Source organism: Atractosteus spatula, chromosome 18 (genome assembly GCF_055471065.1).
Source record: "Atractosteus spatula isolate fAtrSpa1 chromosome 18, fAtrSpa1.hap1, whole genome shotgun sequence".
NCBI classification, from domain to species: Eukaryota; Metazoa; Chordata; class Actinopteri; order Semionotiformes; family Lepisosteidae; genus Atractosteus; species Atractosteus spatula.
In genome coordinates this window covers 7,185,711-7,213,018 of record NC_142723.1, presented here as the reverse complement: position 1 = coordinate 7,213,018, position 27,308 = coordinate 7,185,711, and the positions used below count along the sequence as shown (strand labels likewise).

At 40.3% G+C, this 27,308-nt stretch overlaps 1 protein-coding gene across 2 annotated transcripts in view; it reads right to left on the bottom strand.

The window, feature by feature from the left end:
* Nucleotides 1-26,174, bottom strand: part of slc29a4a (solute carrier family 29 member 4a) — a 29,135-nt gene extending 2,961 nt beyond the window's left edge. The window contains exons 1-8 of one of the 2 annotated variants that reach the window (XM_088937060.1): nucleotides 25,954-26,174; nucleotides 14,110-14,342; nucleotides 12,538-12,669; nucleotides 11,883-11,996; nucleotides 10,490-10,618; nucleotides 7,988-8,062; nucleotides 6,693-6,949; nucleotides 1,682-1,808 (exon numbers count right to left, since the gene is read on the bottom strand). In XM_088937060.1, the coding sequence (XP_088793186.1) occupies nucleotides 1,682-1,808; nucleotides 6,693-6,949; nucleotides 7,988-8,062; nucleotides 10,490-10,618; nucleotides 11,883-11,996; nucleotides 12,538-12,669; nucleotides 14,110-14,332 (1,057 nt within the window). In that variant the 5' untranslated portion in view covers nucleotides 14,333-14,342; nucleotides 25,954-26,174. Of the gene's footprint in view, nucleotides 1-1,681; nucleotides 1,809-6,683; nucleotides 6,950-7,987; nucleotides 8,063-10,489; nucleotides 10,619-11,882; nucleotides 11,997-12,537; nucleotides 12,670-14,109; nucleotides 14,343-25,953 lie in introns of both variants that reach the window. The other variant, XM_088937059.1, reaches the window with a different exon arrangement.
* Between the last annotated feature and the right edge of the window lie 1,134 nt (nucleotides 26,175-27,308).

The window sequence follows — 27,308 nt, the reverse complement described above, 5'->3', positions numbered from 1 at the left end:
CTTCTATAGCACTTTTCTGGACACTCCCCTCAAAAATCTTCACAGGTATTGGAGACTCCCCTCCACCACCACCAACTTGGAAGCTGCGATGGCAGCCGTAGTGTCACAGCCGCTGCTAATCGGAATCCTCCACACAAATGGTCTCGCCCCATCAAGCACCAGCAAATCCCGCCGATCTATCCCTTCATCCAATCAGAGCGCTTCACTTGTTAACACACCCACCACTTCCAAACATACTTAAGCCTCCTCAGTTTCACTGAACGTTGTTCAGGGTTGTTAGCTTCCTCGGAACTGCTTGCCTCGCATTTATAACTACTTGTTCTTGGTTTTGGATACTCGAACCCGGAACTCACCTTTGACCTCCATGTCGCCTAGCGTTTTGGATTTGCCTGCCTTCTCCTCCTGGATTATCTTTGGTATCGAACCCAGAACTCGTCCTTGACTACGCCTCCGCCTCACGTTCTGGATTTACCTTTAATCTCTCCTGACTCGCCTCCACAACTCTGCACAGGGTCCATCATTCAATCTACACCATGCAGCGTTACACATAGTGCTCCAGTCGCTCACCACACACCAGCTATCAGTGGGGAGGAGAACAGTTCATAGATGGGGATTATTAGGAGGCCATGATTGGTAAGGGCCACAGGGAAATTTGGTCAGGATGCCAGGGTAACACCCCTACTCTTTTTGAGAAACACCCTGGGATTTTTAATGGTTTTACATCTCATCTGCAGGATGGTGCCTTTTTACATTATAGTGTCCCCTGTCACTATACTGGAACATTAGAACCCACACAGGCTGCAGAGTGAGCGCCCCCTACAGGCCCCACAGGCCTTAGTTTTTCCAAGGACGTCTCCCATCCAGGTACTGACCAGGCTCACACCTGCTGAGCTGCCAGTTAGGCTGCCACTTGTGAGTTGCAGGGTGATATGGCTGCTGGTGTTCGAGTATGAAGAAAGATATGCCCTTTAACCCATGTCTATTCTTTCATTCTCATTTGCGATTTTTCAAGGCCAAATATCATATTTCAGTACATTTCAGTAAACACTTTGAAGCAAAAGCTTTCCTACTAGAGATTTTTCATTTTATGCACACCAGTACAATAGTTTTGATACGTCTTTCTGTTGGGTGTGGCATTTGTTCTAGAATTATCATTTTTATTGTTTTATTATTATTGTACTTTATACATCCGAAGAAGACTCCACAGCCGAAACATTGTTTTTCCTTTCTTCTCTTTTCAGCATTGAATAAACCTTTGCAGCCTATGCATGCTGAAGTAGCTACCTACCTGTATTATTTTATTATTACTGGTTTCAGGTGACATCACCTGTCCTTTGTTCATGAACCTGGAAGAGCATCCAGTGAATTCTCTGCAAATCTCCAAACCAGCTGGACACATTTTTTAAATCTGTGGCCTTTGTTCAAACCAGTCTTAGACAGAAGTCAATTTAGTACCATTTATATCCTTTCAGAAACCCAGAAACAAAAGGAGAGGTCAGTCCAGTGGTTAAGTGTGGTCCTTCCAAGACAAAAAGGACCTTTAAAGTAATCGAATGCTACAATACCTCAGAGGAAAGCCATTTCATTGTTTTGTTTGTTTTTCCAGTTTGGATAAAACAGTGTGTATCATAATCATCATCGCTCCCCACCTCACTACAACCCCCAAATTCAACTTCCTTACCTCTTATGCTAGGCCAGCTCCTCTTTATTTTCGGCTTGGGCACATCAAATCGCACATACGTTCCACTGCCTGCAAATTCTGCTTCTGTTCCAGCTTCAGTCGGAGAGACGCCTATCAGTCCGTTGTCCTTAGGTGCAGAAGATAACACAGAACATGCCAGACTCGAATGATCAACCCCCTGAAATGCCTGTATCACCCAATGAATAAGAACCTAACTGGCTTTGAAATGGTTTGGTTTTCAAAATAGCCATGGCTTGAGGGGAGCTGACACCAGCAGTGGCTGAACCCTCCGATCTCAAGCTCTTCCACAGTAGGGCTTTATAGCATCTGTTCCCCTTTTAAAATCTCATTTTAAACTCTCTCATGGAAAGCAAAGGCTTTGTTTTCTTCTTTGCTGAACTGTGTTGGCTGTCTGTTTGACAGAAGTAGAGGGGATCTTTGCTGGAAAGTTGTTTGTGGAAAACACCCTTGGGCATTCATCTTTATGCATAAAGGATAGAGACACCCATCTCGGTGACTGAATGCCAGCTGTATCTTTGCAATAATTAGTTTTGGTTTATCAGCATTTTCCAGTTATTAAATATCAATGTATTAGGATGGAAAATGCATCTAACTACTGCAAGAATAAATATTTTTAATATATCGGCTCATACAAGATAACATCATGTTTGAATTTCATTCTATTTCTATAAATAGTAAACAAATTGATAGCAAAGTATCAACAATACCAGGCTATAAAGGAGATAAGCGAGTTTCTGGTTTCTCAGACAACACCTGTTTAACATGTTGCCTGTCAAGGACCCCCCCTCAGTGAAAACCCATTACTTTGCTCCAAGGAGTTTTCATTTATTATTTAAAATGTACTGTGTCTGCCTGGCACATTGGGTTCTAAACCATGTTTACATTTACAACCTTCTACAACTCAGATAAAATACATTTATGAGGTCCAGTCAAGCAATCTTGCTGTAAAACACAATAACTCACATACACAGAAGCACTACAAGGTAAACACAAATTTGGTCCGTACAAAAGTGCTCTCGTGAATTGTTTGGCAATACAAATCATTTGAAGGTGTATTTTAAATATCACAAAGCAGGAGAGTTCGAATGGCTTTCTCAAAAATAGTAAACATGCCCTGCGGTTAGAACATTATCTAAAACAACAGGATACTAAATGCATTTAATGATTTCTGAGTTTTGTTTTCTTCTGTTCTCACCCCAAGGGGTAAACAATTTCCAGTGAAAAATTACATTAATTGGTTCCAGTAATCTATACTCCATTACCTATGGATCAGATTAACAAAAGTGCTCAGTTTGAGAGAGTTAATGATTTATCAACATTTATTGCATCAGAGGTTTAAGTCCTAGTCAGGGAGAGGATATTAAATTCTTAACTTTAATCATGCATTCTCACAGAGTACTTTAGGAGTCTTTCTGACTACAGAAATTAAGCTCCAGCATTTTAACTGTCACTTTTGGCAAGAGCTGGCTCCCACGCTGAATTGTAACCAACCTCTCAACTGTTTGGCAACATTTAAAAGATTGTCTGCTTGAAGCACAGAACAAATCAATCTGCAGCAAAATAAATGTTAGAAAAGCACGGGCCCAAATGGTTTAATAAATCAATTCAGAACAAAGGATCATCATTTTTTGTTCTACTACTAAAACTGTAAATATAAAATGAGTCGGGAGGCACAGTGACTGGCATTGAAGCCTCACAGCAGGGGGCCCTGGATTCAATACTGGAACTGGATCTGAGTTTGTATTTTCTCCCGGTGTTCAAGTGGGTTTCCTTTGGGTGCTCCAATCTCCTCTCACAGTCCATAGACATACTGGTAGAGGAATTGGCTTCCGGGAAAACTGGCCCTGGTGTGAGTGTGTGCTTGTTCATATCTGTCTGTGCCCGGTGATGTTGACTGGTGTCCTGACCGGAGTGTATCCTGCCCTGCACCTGTCGCTTGCTGGGATAGACTGACTCCTCAGCGAAACTGTATTGAATGAAGCCGTTATGAAAAGGAAGGATAGATAAAATGAGTGAAAAAAGAACAGCACTCAGCTGAAGAAATGCAGTGCTCTAAAATGCAGAAACAGGTAAAAAGGGGTAGTACAGACCCCAGTAAGTAAAAGAAAATAATATTGCAATGGAGGATAAAACACAGTTAACTGTCGGTTTAATGGCCTAATAGCAGTAAAACGGTGCCCATTATTTACGAATGACTGTTGAATCACAAATTACTTTTTTTCAGCCCCAAAACACACTATTATATGAGAAATATATACGGAAAGTATACTATATATGCTTTCTGGATCTTTTTACTTATTTTCTAAAAGGTTTAATCAATGCAGGCAATGAAAAATTGTTCCTGTGCCTATTTTTTAAATCAGAAATATACAAGCTCGTTATTTTGAGTGTGGTAAATAAACCGCATAAAATTTGCTAAAGCATAAGAAACACAAGCACCCATCGCAAGCAATTGACCTACTCTTATAGGAAACCATTAATATTCCTGAATTTTAATCTATGTAGGTTTTTTAACTAGTTTTATTGTTTGGGGATTTCCCTGTTATTGTGGGAAAGTCCAGTATTTTTCTGATTTTTACAAACAAAATTAAAATTTAATAATAGTTAAACCGAGGGATTACTGCAAACCTAAGTACAGTATTATTAACAGGAAAAAAAGGAGCAAAGTCTCTGTCATAAAAATGCAAAGCTTCAGACAGTGAAAGATAAATAATAGATGAAATAATTTTTACTCTTAAGTATTTACTAAGGAAGAATCTAAAAACAACCTTGATCCTGAGAAAAGATAAGGAATCTGTTTTTAATAGCACCTAACACTAAGATGAGTTGCAGGTAACAGAGGAACTTAAGATGAACAAATCTTTAGAGCAGATGGCATTCTATTAATTATAAAAACGCATAATACAGGCCATTGCCAGAACTCTATTGTAAGTCACTCAATACAAGAGCAATACCTATTGACTGGAAGACTGCTAATGTAGTACCAATCCATAAAAAGGGTGACAAAACTCAACCAAATTATTATAGACAAACTAATCATACTTCTATTGCATGTAAGGTTAGGGAAACAATAATTAGAACTAAACCAGAGGACCACCTGCATGGCAATCAGATTCTTTGGGAATTTCTGAATATGCAACAGTTATAATGAAAACAAACAAAATGTATGAGATATTTAGATTTCAAAACATTTTTGATAAAATTGCTCATAAAAGAATATACAAATGTGCAGATTCTTTGTATTCAAGGCATGTCTTTGGTTTTAGAATAGGTTAATTTATAAGAAATAGTATAGGAAAGGTTTCGATTTTGGTGATGTAATTCGTGGAGTACCTCAAGTATCATTATTTGAACCAATGATTTTGTAAGGTGTTTATTTTGACACATCATTGAGATATTTTAGCCAAAGATGGAAAGGAACAAAAGAGGTAAACAGGATGTTACAATAAAGTGTTAAAAGTGTAGAATTTTTATCAAGGGGTGTCACATTAAAATGATACAAGTGCAGGCAGGACTAGTGCAGAACTACACTGTATAACCACATTTTTGGTCACCACATTATAAAGAAGATTTTGTTACTCTGCCTTCAAGTAATGTGATACCTTGACAAGATAAAAGAACTAAATCTTTTAGTCTTGAACAGAGAAGACTATTAGTTGACCTGATCTAATTATTTAAATTCGACAAATGCAGCAACAATGTCAACCCATTGCACATTGCCATAACTGAGAGTGAAACACAAACCAGAGGACACCTGTGTAAAAAACAGCAAAGCCTGTTTATAACTAAGACCAGGGGGTACAAGGAGTTGTGGGAGTCTGAAACAAACTAACAGGCCATGTTGTCACAGCCAACATCTGGGCATATCGCTATGATATTAGCAATCTACAACAGATCCTCAGAATGGCTTCCTCTCATATGTAACCCTTAGGTTTTATCGCCTCGCCTTTTATTTTGTAAAGAAAATCTAAAACCCATTTTAAAATGTATTTTTGAAACAACAACTGATTTTACCATCATATCAAGTGCCAGAAACTAAGAAATGTAGCTAAACTGTTGTTGTAAATTGCCGCACACTACCCAGCTGAAATATTCAAAGCATAATCATTCTTGGGAGTGGAGTGCAAACTTTACTCCATTTTTAAGAAGAAATCTTTCATGCCTGTGTGTTGGGAGCCCATCTCTGAAATATGACAGGCTGTTCCACAGTGACTGTAAATAACCAAGCTTTTGCTGGGGCAGCTTTACACCAATACAGCCCTAATATATTGTGGATAAAGGATGAAAATGGATGTGTTTTCCTTCAGAGATGAATGATAAGGGAGAGAGGGAGCGAACGACTTGCAGATGACCTTTAAGCTAATCGCACAGTCACAAACCCTGCGTCGTTATGTCATTACTGGGATGCAGGAGTCTGGAGAAGTAACCACTTAGCTGGTGTTCCTGTGGTAGATACACTTTCCTGTGTGTCTAATTTCACGATAAATAATGCCTGAAGGGTCTTCAGGTTCACAATGGGCTCCTTTGTTGTGCCTTCTGAGAAGCAAGATTAAGCCTACATTTGCTTGTTTTCTTTTCTTCTTGTGATGTTCAGTTGTACCTGCCCTCTAAAGATCCTTCACACTGAATGCTAAAGAAGACCTTGCAACAGAACTTCCCACTATCTGGTTTGTAACCCTCCTCCCTCCAATCTGCACATGAAAGATAGAGAGGAAAGTGCTGAGGCTACAAGTATGTCTGAACAGGCCAAACAATTGATCTGAGTTATTGATCTCTTGAAGGCTGAGTTTAACCCAACCACTATAATTTATTATCGTCAACTTTTTCAAACTAACTTTAAGGATACTATATTGGATTAACAAATTTCAAATCTTTATATCCACCAACATTTTCCCTGTACATTGTAGCACCCCTGGTGTTGAGCTCCCCACAGACGCAGGGTTATAATTTCCCTGTACTCTACAGAAAAAAAAAAACTTACAAATCTTACTTCCTCTGTGACGACGTCGTGGTGCACACGGTACCCTGTGCCGGGATCAGTGTGACCCTTGACCTCCGCGAGCCCCCGCTTGGCTCGGCTGGTGTAGTAGTGCACGAAGCGGGTCCTCCTCACCAGCAGGTGGAGTATGAAGCACATCAGCTCGATGCTGATGGAGATGAAGAAGAAAATGATGGTATTTTTCTTCTCGTCTGAGATCAGAAGCTTGGTGAAGATTCGGCTCAGTGAAATGATCACTCCAGCTGTGCCTGAAGGCAGAGAACACAACAAGATCAAACAACACTGTGTCCACCTCACAGACACACTCAAAATTAATTCTCAACCTGGCAACATGCTCTGTAGACACTTTGCTCAATAAAATAATGCTAAACTGCTTTAAAGACACTATTATAATGCAGAGCACTTTATGTCATTATCCATCAATGCTTACATTTATTTTCAAATGCATTTTTTATTATTATAATAACTTTAAAGGCAAAAAGTGAGCTAAGAATAACATTGCAAATCTTCACGATGAGAATGAAATGAGAAGTCAAAACCTGTTCTCTGAGAAATCCTGTGCTCTGCCTGAGAAAACCAGGGCTAAATCTTAGGAAACTGGGACTCTGCCCGAGATAATTGGGGCACTGTCAGCTCTGTCTACACTTTGCACTCTGGAGTTAAATTCTTCTGCAGTTCAACAGCTCAATGAAATAGTCAAGTCAGTTCAATGTGAGGTATCATTCTCCTTCCTAATGTGTTCTGAAAGTGGTACAGTCAGCAGCATGGCTTCCTCAGCAACCAGGTAACAACTGCAGGACCTATTAATAAAAGTCCACGTTGTTGGAAGCCGATCATTTCCAAAAGCCAGTGCAAGAGAATATTATTTCTCTGAACATGCTGTGAAGCCGTTTTTGAAAACTAATTCAGCTAATTTGAATGCATCACAGCTATTAGATCTTACAGGCAGCCCAGCATAGATATTTGACAATCATTTCATTCCATTTTCTCCCGTGTCCAAATCTGCTAATAAACTTGCTAAACTGGCCTCATTTGCCATGACAGCAATTCATATGACTCCAATATCTTGATTGAACTTAAATGACCAATTTCAGAAAAAAACTGCAATTGTATTCTTTTCTATTCATGTCATGAAATCATTCTAAAATTGTACCCTGTGTCTGCTTCCCCTTTAGTTTTTGGCACTTAAGAGCTATTAAGGGAGAAACAAGTAGGTCACATTCATTTTGTTATTAACATTTAAGCAGTTGTTTTGACTTGAAAAGATCTGAAGGGCATTTACTTACTCTCACCAGTCATCACCCCTTGTGTGTATCGCTTAGGAAGCATCCCAGTGTAACCATAGAAACTGGACTGTTGAACTGAAAACGAGACATTTAGGAGAAACTTTTAAGGCTATGTCAGCAGAAATACACTAATTAATATAATTAAGTTTTACATAGTGGTAACAAAATCATCTTCTAAGGTACATGGAGATTCACTTGTTGTTTTTAGGTTTCTAAATTTAATGGATCCCAAAGTAGACTAGATCCTTCTTGAAAGTAATTTAAACCTAGACATCTAATTAGTTTTTAAATACATACGACCACGCAAAAAGATTTTGCCCTGTTCAGCTGATTTAACCGACTTTGCATTCTTAATGAGGAAACAATTCCATAGCAAACATCTATGGAAATTTCAGTCATTTTGTTTTAAGCTTATAAATCCTACTAAATCTGCATTTTGTGGTACAAAAAGCAGTTCTTCAGCTTTATGGATGTGTATAGAGCAACAACTGCTGCTAATGATGAACACCTGACATTCAGTCAATTAGATTTCACTGGTAAATGTGATGGATTAGTGTAGACAAGCTTAGCTGCTTTTCTCCCAAGCTTAGCTGTATTAGCGACAGTCAAAGCTCTTATAATAAGATGAAAACAGTGGAGTGCATCTGAGTAAATTGTTGATGCTCATAAAATACGAGCGTCATTCAGTCAAACCCCAATTAAGGCAGAGAGGAGACGTGATTTAAATAGTGAGCTTTACTGGGGTAACTCATCAGGCTGAGGAAAACGGCAACTGGTCTGTTAAGATGGGGCTGTCGGAATTCCTCTTTAATAAAGGAATAAGGCAGAAAGTTTCTGCAAAGGGCGAGGATGGACTGGAGGGAGGCTAAGAAAACAAAATGTGTAAGAAACAGGATATTGACTGCACAGGTTTTGATCTTCTTCCACATTTTGTGTTTAAAACTTCATAGTCCCCCTAAAGGCATTTAAAAATATTCAGGATGGCGTAAAAGGAGTTTAATCAGAAGAACTAATGTGATTACATGTTTATCAAGCCTTTCATCTTCCTGAACAAGCCTTTGAAGCTTAATTTACCTGAACAGCAGTATTCCCTGGGCAGGGGAAGAGCACACTGTACATACTGCCTCCCTGTGCTTGTCGTTGATTAACTAATGAGTGCTAATTATGCAGCTGGAGGAGTAAGGGAAGGGACAGGAACGTGTTTTATTGTTCTGTAGTCGTGTATCTCAGAAAAAAAAACATTTTTTTTCCTACCTGGCTTTGCTTCATAAACGGAAACAGGAAGTTCCCATCTAAACCTTATCTTACAGCGTCACATCACGCTTAGTACAAATATAGCATCCGGTTTCAATTCCGTTCAAGGATTTTTATTCCCCTGGGGGGAGAGCTGTTTTACGGAAGAGTCCAACACATATAACATAAACAAACATGACCGACAAAGAGTCCCGGACAACAGTGTTTTAGACGATATAAGTTATTTTATGTTGTGAATGAGATGGCAGAGGTTATCTCTATTACCATTACATCTAGGGACACAGAGATGTCTCCTTTCACAGTCGAGAGAGTGTGTCACACACTCTATAAAGCTGTTAGCTTTCTTTGGAATCCTATATTTGTAGACAGCATTTGGGCCGAACTGCTTTGCCCTCAACGATTTTTCCTGCTTATTTTCACCTCATCTTCAGAGGACACTCAGTCTTCTGCTTTTGGAGTGCCTGAATACTGCAAATGTTGCCACTGCTTCTGTAACAAACAGTTCTTTCCGGACCCTATGCAGACGACACAATCCAGAATAGTGAGGAAGGAATACACTAGGGAAAAGTCATGCAGGAACAGGGATGAACGGGGGGGGGGCGTGTCCATACGGTGCTGGTGATCCGGGGAGGTGTGGCCAAGGCGAACGGTCCAGAATAAATCCAAAAGGGGAAATCCAAAAACGAAAGAAAAAGGTCCAAGGCTGGGAAATCCGTCCAAACAAGAGATTAAAATCAGGTGCCGGGTCGGGACCGGCGGGGGGAACAAGGACAGGAGCAGGAAGTTAAAAACATGACGGAGCCAGGCGCCACCAGGTCCTGGGCTCACGATATGGAAATCAGATGCAGAGCCACGAGTAAGGTGCGCACCTGGCTTATAAAGGCGAACCGAACCGAAGAGAAACAAGGAACAGGTGGCGGGAGTGATGCAAATGAGGAAGGGCTGGAGCGCCCTTAAGAGGAGGGGTTTGCGATCGTGACAGCTTCTTCTAAACCTGAACTAACGTCTTGGGAAGGACAGTCCCCATAGCCTCCCCGTCCATAGAAAAACACAGCCCTGACAAGCTAGGTTTTATATCCTCTATAATTCCACTGTGCATTGTGTTCTAAAAACTCTGTTTGCAGCAGCTCTCCATCACTTGTGCATGAGAGAAACCCAGTCACAGCTGACACCTCTGCAAGACACTTCTGTTTTGCCCTTATAGGGATTTTTACTAGCCTCTCAGATTATCCACATCTACAGCTGTACCTGTGCACCCAAAGGCAACCACTCCCACAGCCACCAGGTTGATGGCGTAGGCCTGCTTCTTCGTGAACTGCTCCAGCCAAACGTCACAGATGCTCACAAACAGGAGAGGCCCAAGAGCGAACAGGTAGCCTGAAAGGGAAAAATCCGACGCCAGCTGAATATGGAAGGATCCTTCAGCGCTTCCCCTAGTCTGTTTTCCTGTTTCTGCAACACCAATAATATCTGAACAAGACCAGCCTGGCAGCAACATCGAATTGGATGCACAGCACTCTACCTCTAACAAAAGTGCCTGCATATCACCATTGAACACCTGTTGTTTGCCGAGTTATACTTTGAGGTCTAATACCTTAATGTTGATTCAAAACCTAATGCAAATGGGAGCACCTGCACTTTTGTTGTTTTTTTTTCCTGAGAACTCCCTCTACCCTTAGAAAAAGCTAAGGGTAGCAGAATCTATGATGGCCTTATTACTAAGAGCTCTGTCCCCTTTCAACTCAAGTCATAGTACCACTGTAGCCTGAACCATCTGGCCTGCAATTTGACCCACTGTTTCAGACAGAACTCTTAGTAAAGTAGCCACACAGTTTGTACCAATGCCAAGCCTGCTCTACCAAATGACTGGCCCTCTGACTGGAGATTCAGACAATTTTGAGAGCCCAGGGGAGAGATGTCTACTTAATAGGCTCATCATACGCTTTGAATCCTGTTGCACTTATTACTTTTGTAATGGTCCCTTTTTTTTTGGCATGGACGTAATTTAACGCTCCCTGCTCTCGTAAGAAAATTAATATCACTTCTGTATTTATCAAGTGTGCGCAGCACAGCTGGTCTCTGTCTGCCATTGTGATTTTGTGCCAATGAGCCTTAATTAGACTGAGCAGACACTGGAAATGGAACTGCTGTTGCAAATTTACTTTGGGGAAAAGGGGAGCTTTAATACTGCTGCTGTTTGAAAGGGCTTTTCATAAAACTGCTTCACCAAAGATGAAATCTGATCCATGAGAGGATGTATGACACTGAGTCCCCTATCTTAGCTGCTGACAACCTGTCACACTGCAGACAGTAAGATTAATAAATATATTAATTATATAAATATATTAAATATTCAGTTCATGAAAGACCTTATATAAGTGGCTTGATCTGTTTCAAGCAATACTCTTCCACTCAGATTAGGGTCATTTTAATTGTAGCTTGTTTCTTCTTCTTTGGTTTGATTAATTATATCTCCATTCATTAAAAAACCAAGGCTGCAGAAATGAAAGGAAAGCAAACTGTCAGGAGGGTGTTCTGAATGTTAAAAGTTAAGAATGACTAAACAGGAACAGTACTTCGTGTTCACGAAGTAATGTGATAAGTCGATCATTCCACTCAAAAACCCAGATTTCTCACTTACCCACGGTGATTCGGGTGTGCAAGCTGAGCATCTCTACCAAAGCGTTGTTTAATATAACAGCAACAAGAGCCACCAAAATATATGTAAGGCTCATATCAAAGACAATCGATGTGCCTGTGGAGCAAGAAAGATATAAGCTCTAGGTATTATTTAATACAGTGAACAGGGAACCTTATCAGGTCTTTTTTCCTAACGCTCAATCAGTTTTATTATCTTATAAAGGTTAAATAGCATCTGAATTTGGTTTCTCATGTAGAAGCAAATGAGGTTTATTTTTTCAAAGCAAAAAAGATAACTTTCTGCAGCACCATGCTGATTTAGTTTATTGCGTTTTGCAAAGAAAAAAGGGTAAAAAGTTATAAATGGTTTCTATCTGTATTAAGACTGCCAGAGAGAGTGTATCTCATGCTAAGCATTTGATTTGTTGATATGCTTGCTGATATACTGTACATGCCCAATGCTGAAAGAGGTTGATTTAAAGAAATTGAAATAAATAACAAAGCACAGTTAACATAATAATATGCAATTCACAGTGTCAACTGAACATGAATAAATACACAAAACATAACTTGGGCTTTAAAAAAAAAGTTTCAGTGCTGAGGTTAGCACCCTCTGTATTTAGCAGAAAAACAAGGCAGTAAGCATAATACAGTACCTTTGAATTTATGATGCAAGTAGTCCACATCTGTAATGAAGCTGTTGTAAGGAAGCAAGAACCCAACTCCAGCCAGCAGCATGGCAAAATAAATTCCATGATAATGATCCTGTGGTTCAGGCACCTCAAAAGCTTGACATGAAGAGCAAAGACAATCAGTAAACCCAAAATACTATGCCATTCCTTCCAGTTTATGAGCAGTAATATGTCAAAGGACACATCTACACATTAACAGGATTTCTTAAAGGTCAGTGAAAGGAAATGAAGTTATCAGGTTCTGTTTGTCATCTCACAGACCTTTTTATAGGAACTGGCATTTCAACAAGACTTTGAGGGTTTAAATATTTGTTAAGTAGTGTTGTATTAAATAGACCGTTTTCCTCTTTCGCATTTGCGCATATTCATGGGTGACAGTGAGCTTGTCGGACCTTTTTGTGTCTATGTGTTGCGTAAAGGGTGACCGTTTTGCCACCTGAATAAACAGTGGGCAAGTTCCACTCCCCAGCAGCATAAAGCATGTGGACTACCACAATGCAAACATTCTCATTTAGAAGAAAATATCAAACAAGGCACTTTTGAGACTGCATCCATTTTTCACCCTGAAGGCCATCAGCCTGAATCCAAGACTGCAAAATTCCATCCAGGCAAGAAAATCCCAGGAACCCAAGATAAGTATTTCTGTTCTTCCTCTAGAGTTTTTTTTACTGTGATGCACTATTCCATTAGGAACCTCAAAGACATTCAAATGGTAAACCTGATAGCCTGATAGACTTGGGTTCTTCACAGCAAGAAAACTGTAGTGTGGTGTAAGTTAATATTTTATGGATGGGAACTTATCTTTTTTAGCCACTGCTCTTTCCTGTTCTATTCAGCGACATGATGGAGAGATGGCATGCACTATGCACAGGATAAAAGGGTTTTCTGTTGAGTATTTTAAACTCTGCCTACCACGTAAATTATGCATTTATCTGTCTGTTAAGATAAAGTGTGCAATCTCAATCCCTGCTTTGCTGAATTGGCTAAAGCAAGGCTTTGATCCTAAGGCAATCCAGGAATTATTAACATTCACCCTGAATCACCCATGTCTAAGTGAAATAAATAAATCCTTACACTTGTATAGTGCCTTTTAAGACACTCCAATTAAAGCGCTTTACAGGTAATGGGGACTCCCCTCCACCACCAAGAATATGTAGCCCCAATCTGGATGATGCAAGGGCAGCCATAATGCACCAGTATGCTCACCACACATCAGCTATCAGTGGGCTGGGGAACAGAGTGATGAAGCCAATTCTTAGATGGGGATTTTTAGAAGGCCGTGATTGGTAAAAGCCAGGGGGAAACTTAGAAGTTCTTGATTAATTAAGCCAGATTTATTCAATTAAGAGAGAACCACACCTTGTATGGCTAAAGAACGTTCAGATTTCGTTTCCAAAAGATCACTATATGAAATCACCTGCTAAACTGATCACAATGAAATATCTCCAAATCTACAGAAAGAGATTAATTAAATTATGAATTAAAAAGCTTTTTGGACTGGGGGAGGTACAGAGCCCCAGTGGATGCCACTTCTACCTGGCTCGGTGAAGGTCAGAACCCCCTTATCTGGGACGTCCTTGGTCTGGCTGTCCTCCTCCTCCAGCTGGTAGCTCTCGAAGCTGAAGCTCATCACCACATTGCCTTCTGGGGTCAGTGCAGGTGTGGCCTCTTTGCGGCCCTCAGCACCCACAGAGCCCATCCTGGCGCCCCTCTGATCCCAGTCCACTCGTTCGGGGCGGGAGGGCGTCTCGCAGTGCATCCAAAAGCACCTGCATGAAAATATCAATCACTTCAACGCATGTCGGCTTTGCAGATCAAACCCACCGTACTCTATCTTAATGACAACTGCGCCACTGCACAGCAGCCTGGACTGCAGGTTGCTGTTGATTCTCATCTGTCTTATTAATCTTTTGAACCAATATTGGCACTTTTTGGTAATCTGACTTTCTGTTCTTTAACAGTAAAACGTGTACAGTTGTCAAGACATCTGTGGTAGCTTTCTGAAAATAACACTATAAAATTCTTTTAGAAAAAAGAGCCTCTTCTGCCCACCACAGAATGAAGCAATTGCCAGTGTTCCTAACAGACATCACCACATGCCTTTAGACACACATTATAGAGCAGAGAACTGTTCACTGCGAATCTGTAGAGTTGATCCCAATATAACAGAGACCAGAGAGCACTCTGCCCAGTCCGGAAGCTGACTAACACCAGCTCTACACCCGCAAGTGCCAGGTACGCAGTTGAGCAGGTGTAAGTGAGCCAGTCGTGCACTGTCACAGTCAGCTCCAGTCACAGTCAGTTAGTGACCACATGGACTGGACTCAAACTCACAATGTTTAGATTACAGAGCCAGAGCAGCAATGGTATTGGGAACTAATGATCCCATTCCACTGAAGGCAAGTGAATGCGTACATTTAAATCAGTCTGTTATTTTGACAGTTTTAAACATTTTAGAACAATATATCATAGTGTGCTAGAGGTCCCTTTCTGTCTGTCAGGTTTGCACAACTAAATCTGCAGCCTGTCAGGAGGAGAGCGGATGTAAAAGAGTGGGGATGTTCCTGATGTCTGAGACACTTCTGGTAATTGATCGCCATGCTGAAAGCCTATCATTTGCCTCCAGCTGGGTTCTGCTTTGTTTGTCATGTCACTCTCCATTGCCTTCTCCAGCTTGCCTTCAAGCAGTTGTGCCTTTGAAAAGGCACTGACCATCTTACAATTCCCTGGGTTTTTTTAGAAATTGACCATTATTTTTGTCGTAAACATCTGACTTCTGAAAAGGCAAAGAAGTGTTTATATGATATGATCCCAGGGAAGAACGAGGAATGAAATGAGGACGAAATAAGGAAATGCCGGCAGGGCCCTCAAACACGCCCACCTTTGGGCCACTTGACTTTTAAAACGTCACAGGGAACACAGCCTCTCGCAGGAGGTTAAGCTCTGATTTGAGGAGGGGCACATCCCTCAGCTACAACACCCCATGCTTGCAAGCGCCCAATAGGCTTCAGGCATCAATGTTTCACTGAGACTGCTGCCTAACTAAGCCCTACCCTCACAGACACTTAGCCAATTGTGACCACATGGTCCCAGTCACAGTTGGCTAGTGACAGACTCAAAAACACTAAGTGTGACCGTCGCGGTTCCGCGCGGGCTTGTGCCCTCCGCCACCCCGTTCTGTCCCACAGCACCTGGGGCGCGAACCCGGGTCTCCGGCATAACGCAACAGGGAACCAGCTGCATGAGCTAAAGGAGACCTCGCCCAGCGCAGGCAGCTGAGGTCCCTGCTACGCGCAGTGAGGGCAATGACGTCACCGTATCCAAACTAGCTCCGCTACATAAGCACATCCTGCACTAGGGTCAGCAACTTTACTGGCTGAGGCCCAAGAGTTTTATTCAAAGGGCCACAAAAAGCAGAACACATAATTAATGTTTTGTTTTTCGAGCTTCCTCTTTTCTCACATTTCTCTTTCAATAACAAATCAGCCTTGCAAACTGACAGCAGAGTGAGAAATATTCTTCAGAAGTGCCAGCAAATCTAAAAATCAAGGAAGTTATATAGCAAAATATTAGGTTTGTTGAAAATAGTGTGACTGTGGTAAGGTATTTGTTCATATACGAGACAAAAGGCAAAAGGTTTTGCTTGATGATCATCACTTTTGTGGTTAAGTACACTGAGCATCAAAAGAAACCTAAGGAAATGTCACAATTATCAGAAAAAGTACAATTTGTAGCTGGTGCCCTTATATTTTATAGAACAGAAATGAGATTAGTATTTGTCAACAGGATTGATCAACAGGGGATCTACAGTAAAGTCACAAGGTAGTTGTGTATGTTGCCACCAATGGAAGCATTTCAAGCTATAGATCTGCAATGCATGCTTTACACCAGGTTACAGATGCTATCTTCTGGAATACTGTCCCCTCTCTCATATATTTTAGATGAGCAAGTTTCCAATATACCCGTTCACTGGTCTCTGAACCCTATATGTCACTGCAGCTCCTACAAACGTTCAATGGAGTTAAAGTCTGACAAGAAGGGCATCCGAAAGAAAGCTGTTGTTATCTGAGCTGTTATCATTAGGATGTGTGTTGTCCTGTTGGAATGTGGTTACATCAGAATGAGACCTTAGGAACGGTTAAAAGCAAGACCAGGACTTGATCAACATAGAGCTGTGCAATCAGGCTGCAATCAATCACTACAGGCTGAGCTCTGTAGTGGCATCACACTCCTGCCAAGACCATCACCGTCTGACTGCCCCATCAATCTTGGCAGATTGTTGTGTTGTGACTCACGATCCCAGACCATGGCCTATCGTTGAGAGATTGAATGACTGTAACATCTTGACATTTGAGAAATTGCTGGCTGTGAAGCCCCAGCCAGTGAGTGACAGTGTGCTGACTTAGTCCTGAATCTAAAATATCAATAGCACAAAGACTATGTGTTTTGATAAACAGGGCATATTGGTTCCTATCTGTGTTTTTCTATCAGGTTTTTCCAGACCTATCACTTCTATTGAACCAGCTCGTTCATTAATGAGATGATTAAAACTATTGCAATTGTCAAAATTCCTCAAACTTATTGGCATCAATTAATCAAATAGAGAGTTAAATAATATCCAAATGCATGTTTTACAGTTTTCAAAAAATATAGATGAATAGAAATTTATCACGATATTAAATAATATTAAACATGAATTAGAATTCAGTATTTTAACATACATTCTATTATACATATACATTCACCCTTTCAATGCTAAAAGAAATAAATTGCATTTAAATGATTCATTTAAAGCCTTTTAAATTGTTTTCTGCTACAACAAGATACAGTAACTTCTTAAAATTATATAAAAAGATATGACAGAACTGGCTCCTCATCCAAAGAGATACAATGAACTTTATCCAAAGAATTAACATTCAGCAAATAAAACTTAGAAATATTAATGCAGTACATTAAAAAAACTACACCGAAGAAGCAAAAAGTCTTTACTTTTTATTCAATATTGTTAAATAAGGAGTCTTCATTGCCTTACAAATAACTTCCAAGACTGTGCAGCTAATTAATATATTTCAATAATCTAATACATAGAAATGACATTTCTGAAGAGAAAAACTGAGTGGTGTTAGTTAAGGCTCATTTTTCATTACACACCATTTCAATGGACTGGAGATGAAAATCATTCCACTACTGCCATGGGCAACCATTATTATGTTAAACCGCAGTACTGAATGGCATTGAGTAAAAATCCATTGTAAAAGCACTGGAGACCCTGTGTTATAGAGAGTTATGAGAATGATATGATACACTGTGTGCAGCATACCTAATTTCAGAGTTCTTTTTCCACATATTATCCCTCTGCATAAAGGCTTTTCAGAACATTCAAACTTGCTTCAGACAGCTCACTATTAAGATCCTGTCAGTACGCGTTCATATATTCCACTTTTGAAGAAATGCCACATTTATCTCATGATCACCATTTGATGCACCATACATGACATGAGTGCTTGACATTACTTAGAAGGAAAGAATGTGTCTCAAATGCTGCCAAACCTGCCCTAATTTTCTCTATTTGCTGTCTTGTAGATTCTAGTTCTACTCCCGGATAGGACAGTAAGACCAAATAAGTACATCCATCTACAGACCTCTGAAGGCATTAGGGCAGCATTTCAACTGTGTGTCCCTGTGGCTCCAGCAGATGACATTACAAATGGAACAGCTACCTGATCAGCTGAGGCAACTTCCTCTGCAGATGCCAAAATCAGCAGTCAGTCATGGCCTTTGCAAAACCATAATATACAGCACTGCTGACAGATGGCTCCCACCTTCCCTGTGGCCTAGGAAAAGAGACTGCACTTCACAGCAACAAATGCAGTATTTTATACTTTTAATTACCATTCCTTCTTAAGATTGCCATTTTAAAAAAAGGACACAGAGAGGAAAAAAGGCAGAAAAATGATTTTAATAGACCAGCAGTCCTTGGATCTTAAATCTTGAACTATTAAAGGGTCTCTGCCTCCCCCTTTTCTGCTTGCTTTCCGTTTTCTGCTAACCTTTCCAGTGTGCTTAGAATATCCGTTTCCTGTCAAGTCTTGTTACTCTTGCCCATGCTACCATGCATCGTGTTGGACACCTTGGAACAGTCTATACTAATCAGCCAAGTCACCATCACTGTTCTCTCACATCAACCTTAATGCTGAATGTTGTTACAAAAGACCTCGCTTTAGAGTCGAGCAGTACTGGGCTGTAACCTCAGAGGGTGTTCTTACTGTACATGACATAAAGACTTTATAATATTGGTTCCAAACGAGAGAAGGTCATTTGCCTCATCTAGCTTGTTTGGTGGTTAGTAGTTAATTGAGCCAAGAATTGCATCCAGACATTTCTTGAAAGAAATTACAGTATCATCTTCACCGACATGGCTGGGTAGCTTGCTCCAACCTCCCGCTACACTTTGTGTAATGAAGTGCCTCCTGTTCTCAATTTTAAATGTGTCTTCTGATTCGTGTTTTTTTTGCCTCTTGGCATTTTGAATACTTGAATCAGATCCGTTTGTAGTCCTCTCTGTTCCAGACTAAAAAGGTTCAGTTCCTTCAGCCTGCCAGTGCTGTCACAATCACAATCTGTTGTCTACATTTATGTGATTTAAGAAGGAGGATACAGTAATAAATCACATACAGTACCTGCACACTTCCACCACGCTTGTGGAATTGGGAATAGCTAAACCGTACGTCCTGGAACCAATTTGTCCTACGGGATTGTCATCTTTTTTAAAACACTAGGCTGAGACTGCCTGACGAGGTGATAATTAAAGCATACACCTCTGGACTCACACCTGATTACAAAAGCCCAAAAGATGAGACTTAATCAGGAGCTGTCAGTTCTGCCAAGGTTTTTATATGTCAAGAATCGGTGAGAAAATAAAAACAAAACAAAACAGATTTCACCAGCACCACACATATCCGGGGCTCTGTAATTTGATCGGGTCCGCATCGGTTTAGGGCTTGGGTTTTTGTACTGATTCTGACAGATTCCTTGTAGTTCTGACAGGCTGGTTAGTGCAGGGAGCACTTCTCAATGTCGGTAGGAAGCTCAATGGCAGAGCGTCTAGCTGCGGGCAGGGCAGGGTTTAAGTAACCTGGAACTGATAAGATTATGATCCATTAAGCAGGGACATGTGGAATGGACAGTAGGCCCGATCGAGTTCTCACAGCACCAGGAGGTGTGCCATGTGTGAACATGGCCGGTTGCCAAGGAGACCTGGGACTGCGAGCCTGGGCTCGACTGAGTATAAGAACATTAAGATGTTTTTAGGTGACATTTTGGCTCTGGGGGTCATGTAAATCTAATCAGCCTCACAACAGCTTTGATCAGCAGATAAACATTTAATTGATCCTTACTGATCCTAACCATGAACCAGTGTAAGGTGGCCAGCTGAAACTGACCTGATAACATGGATCCAACATTTCCAAACACTATAAATAAGCAGTGCCATTCGACTATGAATTGTCCAAAATCAGCAGGTCACAGCTGATAAAGCTGAAAGCTAATGTGCTTTCACAAAACATAGGTGAAACGCTGGTTGTCAAGCATGAATTCCTGTTCTCCTGCGGGCCTCCATTACTCAGTCAAACTAGCTGGTGGGTATGAAGCCAAACATCACAATTTAATAGCACCTAGAACTGGGATTTCAATTTTCATTTGGTGCAAAATTTGATGCCACTGGGATTATAATAAACATGCTTGACAAACTGCTAGACAGCATTTTTAAATAATTTAATACAATGTTATACGCCGCACAGTAAATAGAGACCATTTTCTTTCCTCCCACACACCTTCACAATGACAGTGATTTGTTTGTGTTGTATGTCGTAAGTGCATTTGAAAATTAAGATTGTCACGCTGTGGGAAACCGAACATTTTCCGGTGTTACTTCTGGGGCGGTACCCAGTATCTGCTGCTTATTTCTGGAGGTTCTTGAAAACCTAAGTTTCTTGATCAACATATTCAAACAAGTCAAAGGGGGAATTGCATCGAGCAAGAAAATGAGGGTGAGGCAACTATCTGGGAACATCTGTTGTCGGCACACCCCATTACTCCTCTAGTTTCCAAATTTTTTTGTGTGTAGTGTTCTCGTCTAACCATTGCAGAGAAAAGGGTAATGCTTTTCAATATGTTGCAGTTCATAATTTATTCATGAGGAATGTGCGAATTTGTAAGAGTGGCTTGTGACTACAGTATGATTCATAGCAGTGGTTCCTAATTATGGCCCAGGGAGACTCCTATGTCTTCTGATCTTTGTTTCAGTCCACTTCCTAATTGAATGCTAATCAATTTCAATAGTCTAGGTGAGGTATAATTGCTTTCAGCTCTTGAACAGTTGAATGGGATTTGTAATTGGTATCACCCATGTATCACTTTCTGAGTAGAGCCTAGCTTTTTCAGGTATGCTGCCTGAAAAATATAACCAGCTGGATCTCTACAGAAAGGAAAGATGGCCACTTTGGGTGTGTCTGATACGTGTCATTTCCTGTACTTCAGGAACTGATCACCTCTGTTTCTTATCTGTTTTATTTAATACTGGTTTTTATTTTTGGCTGACTTCTAAAGATTTAGATCTGAGAGTACAGGGTATGGTGATTGGGATCTGGGACTACAGTTATGTTTTTAAATGGTTGTAATTGTATTATGGTTTTACATTTTTACTTTACTCCATTTCTGTGAGCAATTAAACAAGACAAATGCTCAAAATAAACAGATCACATTAAGAGCTCGTTAGAGTAGAAATAAAAGAGCAAACACCAAAATCTAGGGAGACTACATAAAGTTTTTTTTACACTAATGTAGTTGGGAAGATACACTTGAAGGTTACTTTTAAAAGCAAGGACAAACTGCAGAAACAGGTAAATAAGAAAGTAGGTCAATTAAAGGCAATAATTAGCACCAGTGATCCCCTAGCTCAGCTTGGAATTAACACTTGCCGAAAAAGCAGTCTTGCAAGACCAGGAGCAGGAACCACAGACCTAAAGTGTTTCACTGCAATTTAATTAAAAATATGGACATACTGTAAAATGTTAATGATCAGTCTAACAATGATTTACAGAGTAATTTATTTCATTGGGAGTGTTTACCCAAAGAGCCAATAAAATGTGCCCAGTATATCTTCAAACGTCTGACACCTAACAAAAGGCAGCTGCTCTTATCGAAATGGATTCAAATTAATAGATGAGATTTCGGCAGTCATACAAATTTATTTTGCAAATGCATGAATTAATAATTGTTTGTATTTATATAGTAATTTTCACTTAAAAGGATCTCATAGCAGAAAGCAGAAGAACTTCATCCAGCACCCAGTGTGATGTTTGGCAGCCCTTCATGACACAGCAGACCAGCGGTAGAAGTGATAATGACTTCACTAAGGCAGAAGAATAAGGGAGGCAGATTTTGCAAGCAGACATCAACCAGGTCAACGAGGTTCACACCTGTACGGTGACATAGGGTCTTTTTTAACCCAGTACTCAAGACGTGGTCAATAAAGTGTCACGATCGGCATCCCTCCTCTTAAGGGCGCTCTGACCCTTTCATATTTTAGTTGATTACGTGCACCTACCCTCTTTTTTGCCAGTTATTATTTAAGCCTGGTGCTCCTGCTATTCCTGAATCAGCACTGGGAGATGGACGCCCAGAAGCCTGCCTGCCAGCGGGTCCAGGAGAGACCTGACGGCACAGGCTTCATCGCGGTGTCCTGACCATCTGAGACCGGGGCTCAGAGAGCCTGACCTCATCGTCCTGGTTTTATTCCCTGTTCCCGTTCCGGATCCCGTTCCAGTTTTTAACCGTGTTTGTTTCGTCTTGGTTGGATCCCCTGGTTTTGGACTTTGGACTGCGCCCCGGATTCCCCCTTTTGGACTGCCTGAACGTGTTTGCCATCGCCACGCCCCCCCCGAGCACCGGATCACCGTAGTCACGCCCCCCTGTCCGTCAACCCGTCCTGATCCTCTTCCTCTCCTCCCCTGATGTCCTTCTCCACTCACGTCTGGATTGTACCATCTGCATAGGGTCCTAAACTACGCTTCAAGGGAGCCGGCTCCCAATCAAGGTCAAATCAAGATTCCTCAAATCATAGGCAACATCTACAAAACAGAATCCCGAATCACCATATTGAAGCTCTTAAGAACAGAAACTGGTGGTAGATACTGATTCACTGACACCATTTTGGGCAGCAACATGGTTTTCTAGATGTAGAGCAGTGTTCGCAATTCTGGATCACAGCGGCGTCTTGGCTTTCATTCCAGTCAAGTTTATGGAACATCTCCTTGGGCTCTCCATTTTGTACCCATTCAGCTATTAAATAGTTGGACCAGGTTAGAAATAAGCTTGAATCCACGTACTAGCTGATTTTGGAACTTCTGACATTAATGATTGTTTTCTAACACGAGATCTTATTATAGGTTGGTTTTAGACACAGTGTCATCCCCACCTCTTTCTGTACATCACTGATAACCATTGAGAGTTTTATAGAAAACAATTGTGGCACAATGATTCAAAACCAAGTTGAAATAGAAATCAATGTGCTATTCTTGGAAATAATCATAAAAGAGGGATAATGTCTGAAACTGAGGGTTTGGTGGGGTGCCATCCCTCAGCCTACGGTATTTGTCGTGGGCCTAGAAAAATAAGGAATCCTTTGGAAGATTCAAATTATCCACCACTGCAGTAGGTCAGGATAGGAAAAAAAGAGAAAAATCAAAGAACTGGCACTTGTAAATAGTTGCTTGGTTGTTTGTGCTTGTAGGTTGCAGGTAGTCTTACTCACCAGCATTCAGAGGGGAAAAAATCATTCTCAAACGCAGGGCAAAAGATAAACTCTGGGAAACTAACCAGATGGCCACTGGCCTGATTCCGCAGCGCCATCTAGTGATGGGGAGGGGTGCTGCACTCTCCGTCCATTTATAAACACGGATGTTTATTCATTTACCCATAAATTACAATATTTGCATATACCTGTTTTTAAGAAAAACGACAAAACACAAATGTGGGGGCCTCTGTGTGGAGAAGGGTTGTTTTTGTGTTTTCTAGACATATGCACAGCACGGAGCAGTAGGCCATTAAGAGGCTTGTGGGAGGTAACAGGGGGCGTGGCTTCTGAAATACCACAACAGAAAAAAGAGGCTTCGCTCTGCTGGGGAGTTTTCTCTTGAGACTTGGATGGGGAAGTATTTTTCCTGTCAGTTGAATTTATTGTGTTCCCCCTGTCTGAACTATAAATAAACAGACATCCTTTAATTATCCTCTTTTTTGTATACTGGTTGAGCCTGATTTCTGCTGTGCGTTAGGCCTCAGGTGACCATTCAGAAGGGGGGCTGTGACAAAGACCTTGGTGCAACCTTGAGAAAAAGTTCAAATCAAGCAATTCGTTGAAATACCAGTTCAAGAATTTTAGCCAATCAAAATCTCCATAAACAAAGACCAGTAAATACAGGGATACTCCCGAACCAGAACTGGGAAACATCGACAATCCCAGTACTGATCAGAGCCAGCCTTACTTAGTTCCTGAGATATAGGAAGATCAGGCTCCAAAGCAGCTATAAAATAAGTACAAATAATTAATTCCGCACTGAAAAGTAGAAAAAAACACTTTAAAGAATTAACATTTACTGTCCAAAGCACAATGATGCAGCTCCCTGCTCAAACCGATCAAATAAGGCGTCACATTAATAATATGTAGGGAACAATATGTTTCCCCAGGAAGTTCATTATGCGAGGGACATACGGCGTGAGAACTCTGCCATCTTCGTGAAATAAGCTTAAAGACATGCAGGCATAACTGTTAATAAACTGTCAAGCGCTATATTCACTAACGTTGACACAGAATATTTAACAACACCTGCTTTACTAATAGCATCTGACAGGAAAAAAATAGCGACTGACTACCACGCACACAGGCAATGATACTGGACTGACAAAGAAGCAGCAAGCACTTTAGAAGACGCACAGGCCTGTGTGACACTTTTTAAACAGCTTTTCGCAGGTATGACTCAACCCGGCACAGAACCTTAAAAGAGAACTTACGAATGAGACAGCTACACCTGGTTGAAGAAAATGCAACGCGTAACATTCTACAATGGCAAATTGAGTTGATTTACCCAGAAACATGATCGAAAATATTTGCAAACAGAAGTTGTTATATAATTTTGATGGGGGTACAGTCTAATTAATACATCTCCTTTTCGGTTATTTTCGAAATTAGGCCTACTATATACCATTATTACGCATAGGACAGATATATCATGTATAAAATAAGTAACCTAACGGACATTTGAATACGACTACTGCTTCAACTAATACTGATTTGTCTATCGTGGTTTTGGAGACTTGCACTTTTTTTTCTTCATTGATTCCCTTATCAAGTTCATTGAAAACACACTCGACACGACTAGTGTAGGTTGGTCACTGGTTTTTAATTGCATTTTGCCATCCAGATACAAGCATGTTTAAGAAAAAATTTCAGCTGGGATATTAAACCGTTAGGGGCAGCAGGTTTGTCCTGCGGAAGCCACAAATAAAAGCTTACTTGCTGAAAAATAAAAAAAGGAATTTAAATTTAATTATTTATATTTTATTTTTTAAAATAAAGTGATTTAAAAAGTACCCCCAGTGAAAGCCAAAGAACGCCGTTCATGTCGCGATTCATTTCTCCGTTAAGTAATGAAAGATTTTTGGTTAAGCCAAGATCGGGGCGAAAAATTGGATTTCATTTCGCTTTGTTCTCGACAGAGGGTGGCGCTCGCCTTGTCTTTCACAAACAAGGACAAGAATATTTGATGCAAAAATAAAATACAGCTGTTTAGAAAAGAAAACTAATTGTAAAATAGGAAGTTTGCGCTGTTGTAAGCAAGTGTATGTATTCTTGCCTATTGAAAATGTATTTAAGGGCAAAAGTATATTTAACCCTTTTCATCATATTAAAATTTAAAATGGTGTTTTTTAGTTTAAGTTTAAAGAAAAATTAAACGTTCAAAAATACGCACTAAAACACATCACATAAGCTTTAACAGACAATACTACGTAATTTATTTTTTTAAAGATGTAAACATAAGATATCATAAACAAAGAATATACGGTCGGGATCACTAAGGTGCATTTACAATGTCACATTTAATTAAAAAAAAGAACATTATCTGTTATGTTTGTAAATATTTCACGTTCTTCATCCATTTTAATTATCTAGTACTAGTCCTAACGTGAAATAGAGAACTGTGTTGTCAGCTTTTACTATGAACCCTGCTCGTAATGTATTCTGGCTTTATTCTGCACTGAAACCTTTTCATTATCTCCAGGCAAGTTGTTATCTCGGAAAACACACAACAGGTTACCTCTTACCTTTTGCAGATTTGGAAAACGCTGGAACTTGTTAAGATTTCATCCTTTTAAATGAAAAGCGGTGAATCTATCGCTTTTTCCATCTCGGATTCACAGGCTGAGTTCCATCCATCTGAAGGGTCTCTGGGCTACTACGTTCCCTTTCCACGCAAGGTGCAAAACCGAGAGTCGCTCACGCTGCCTTCCTCCCTCCCACTGAACAAAACCGATTCCCACACTCTGAGATCCCAACTCGTAGCATCCTACGAACAGTCGCTAAACACTGGCGTCTCGGTGAAATTTAAAGGGGACCTCTGCATTATTGCGACCACATACTAGATTTAACAACACTTTGCTTACTGCAGAGTCGGACTTTTTATCCAGTACTCGGTGTGGGTTTTCTGGCAATTGAAAACTGCCAAGAAATTATCCGGAGATAAATACACATCGATTGTAGCCATTTTGAAGGAAAATGCTGAGTAAATTTCACAGGGTCAATGAACAACCCACCTGTTGAAAAACATATGACGTTATTAGGCATTTAGTGACTTATTTTTTTGTTATCCCCACAATTAAAATCTGTCCTGTTATCAGGTTTATGACTTTAAGCTGCTTTTAATTAACACCTCGACAGACGAACTGCAATTATTTTAAGTATCTGTAATAGAAATAAGCAACTAGAAACCCAGAGGCCTCTCGCAACTGGAGTACATCCAATATATTTTAATTACTCCTGCTGCAATTTTTTCCAGGACAGATGAATTATTTATCACCCGATACGGAATGAATACAGATTGTTTTATGCTAAAGAGATAACATAGACACTTTGCAAGCAGCTTTACGATTTTAAAATGAACTAAGAGTGCCGGGACCTGCGGCAAGAGAGATCGGTGATGAAGTTCTTCTTTAACTTAACTTTGTAAAGGATTTCTATGCTTCCAGACTGCGAGAGACCACGCAAAATGTTAACTCTTTTTCTCTGGATTTAGTCAGAAGGTGTGAGGCTTACGTAGTACGTTCCTATTCAAACTTAAAACCAGAATCCTTGCACTGTGCAGGTTCAAGAGTAAACGAGATGAATGTGTTGTGTTCAGATATGAAACACATCTGCTGTGAATCCTCCTTCCTAACTAAACAGCCTGTTGCTATTCCAATAAGATGGGAACTTATGGTAATAGTTAAAATAAAGGAATGAGAACACAGAGAAAAAAATAAGACATTTTAAAAAACAAGACAATGTGTTAAATACAGATTAAATATGATAACAGATATTTGTGTTTTTTTTTACTCTTTAAAGATTAACCCAAAATGGAAATCAAGGGAGAACCTGAGTTTGGTTTTTTCCATTAATAAACCATCTTTGTTCTCTAGCCTGC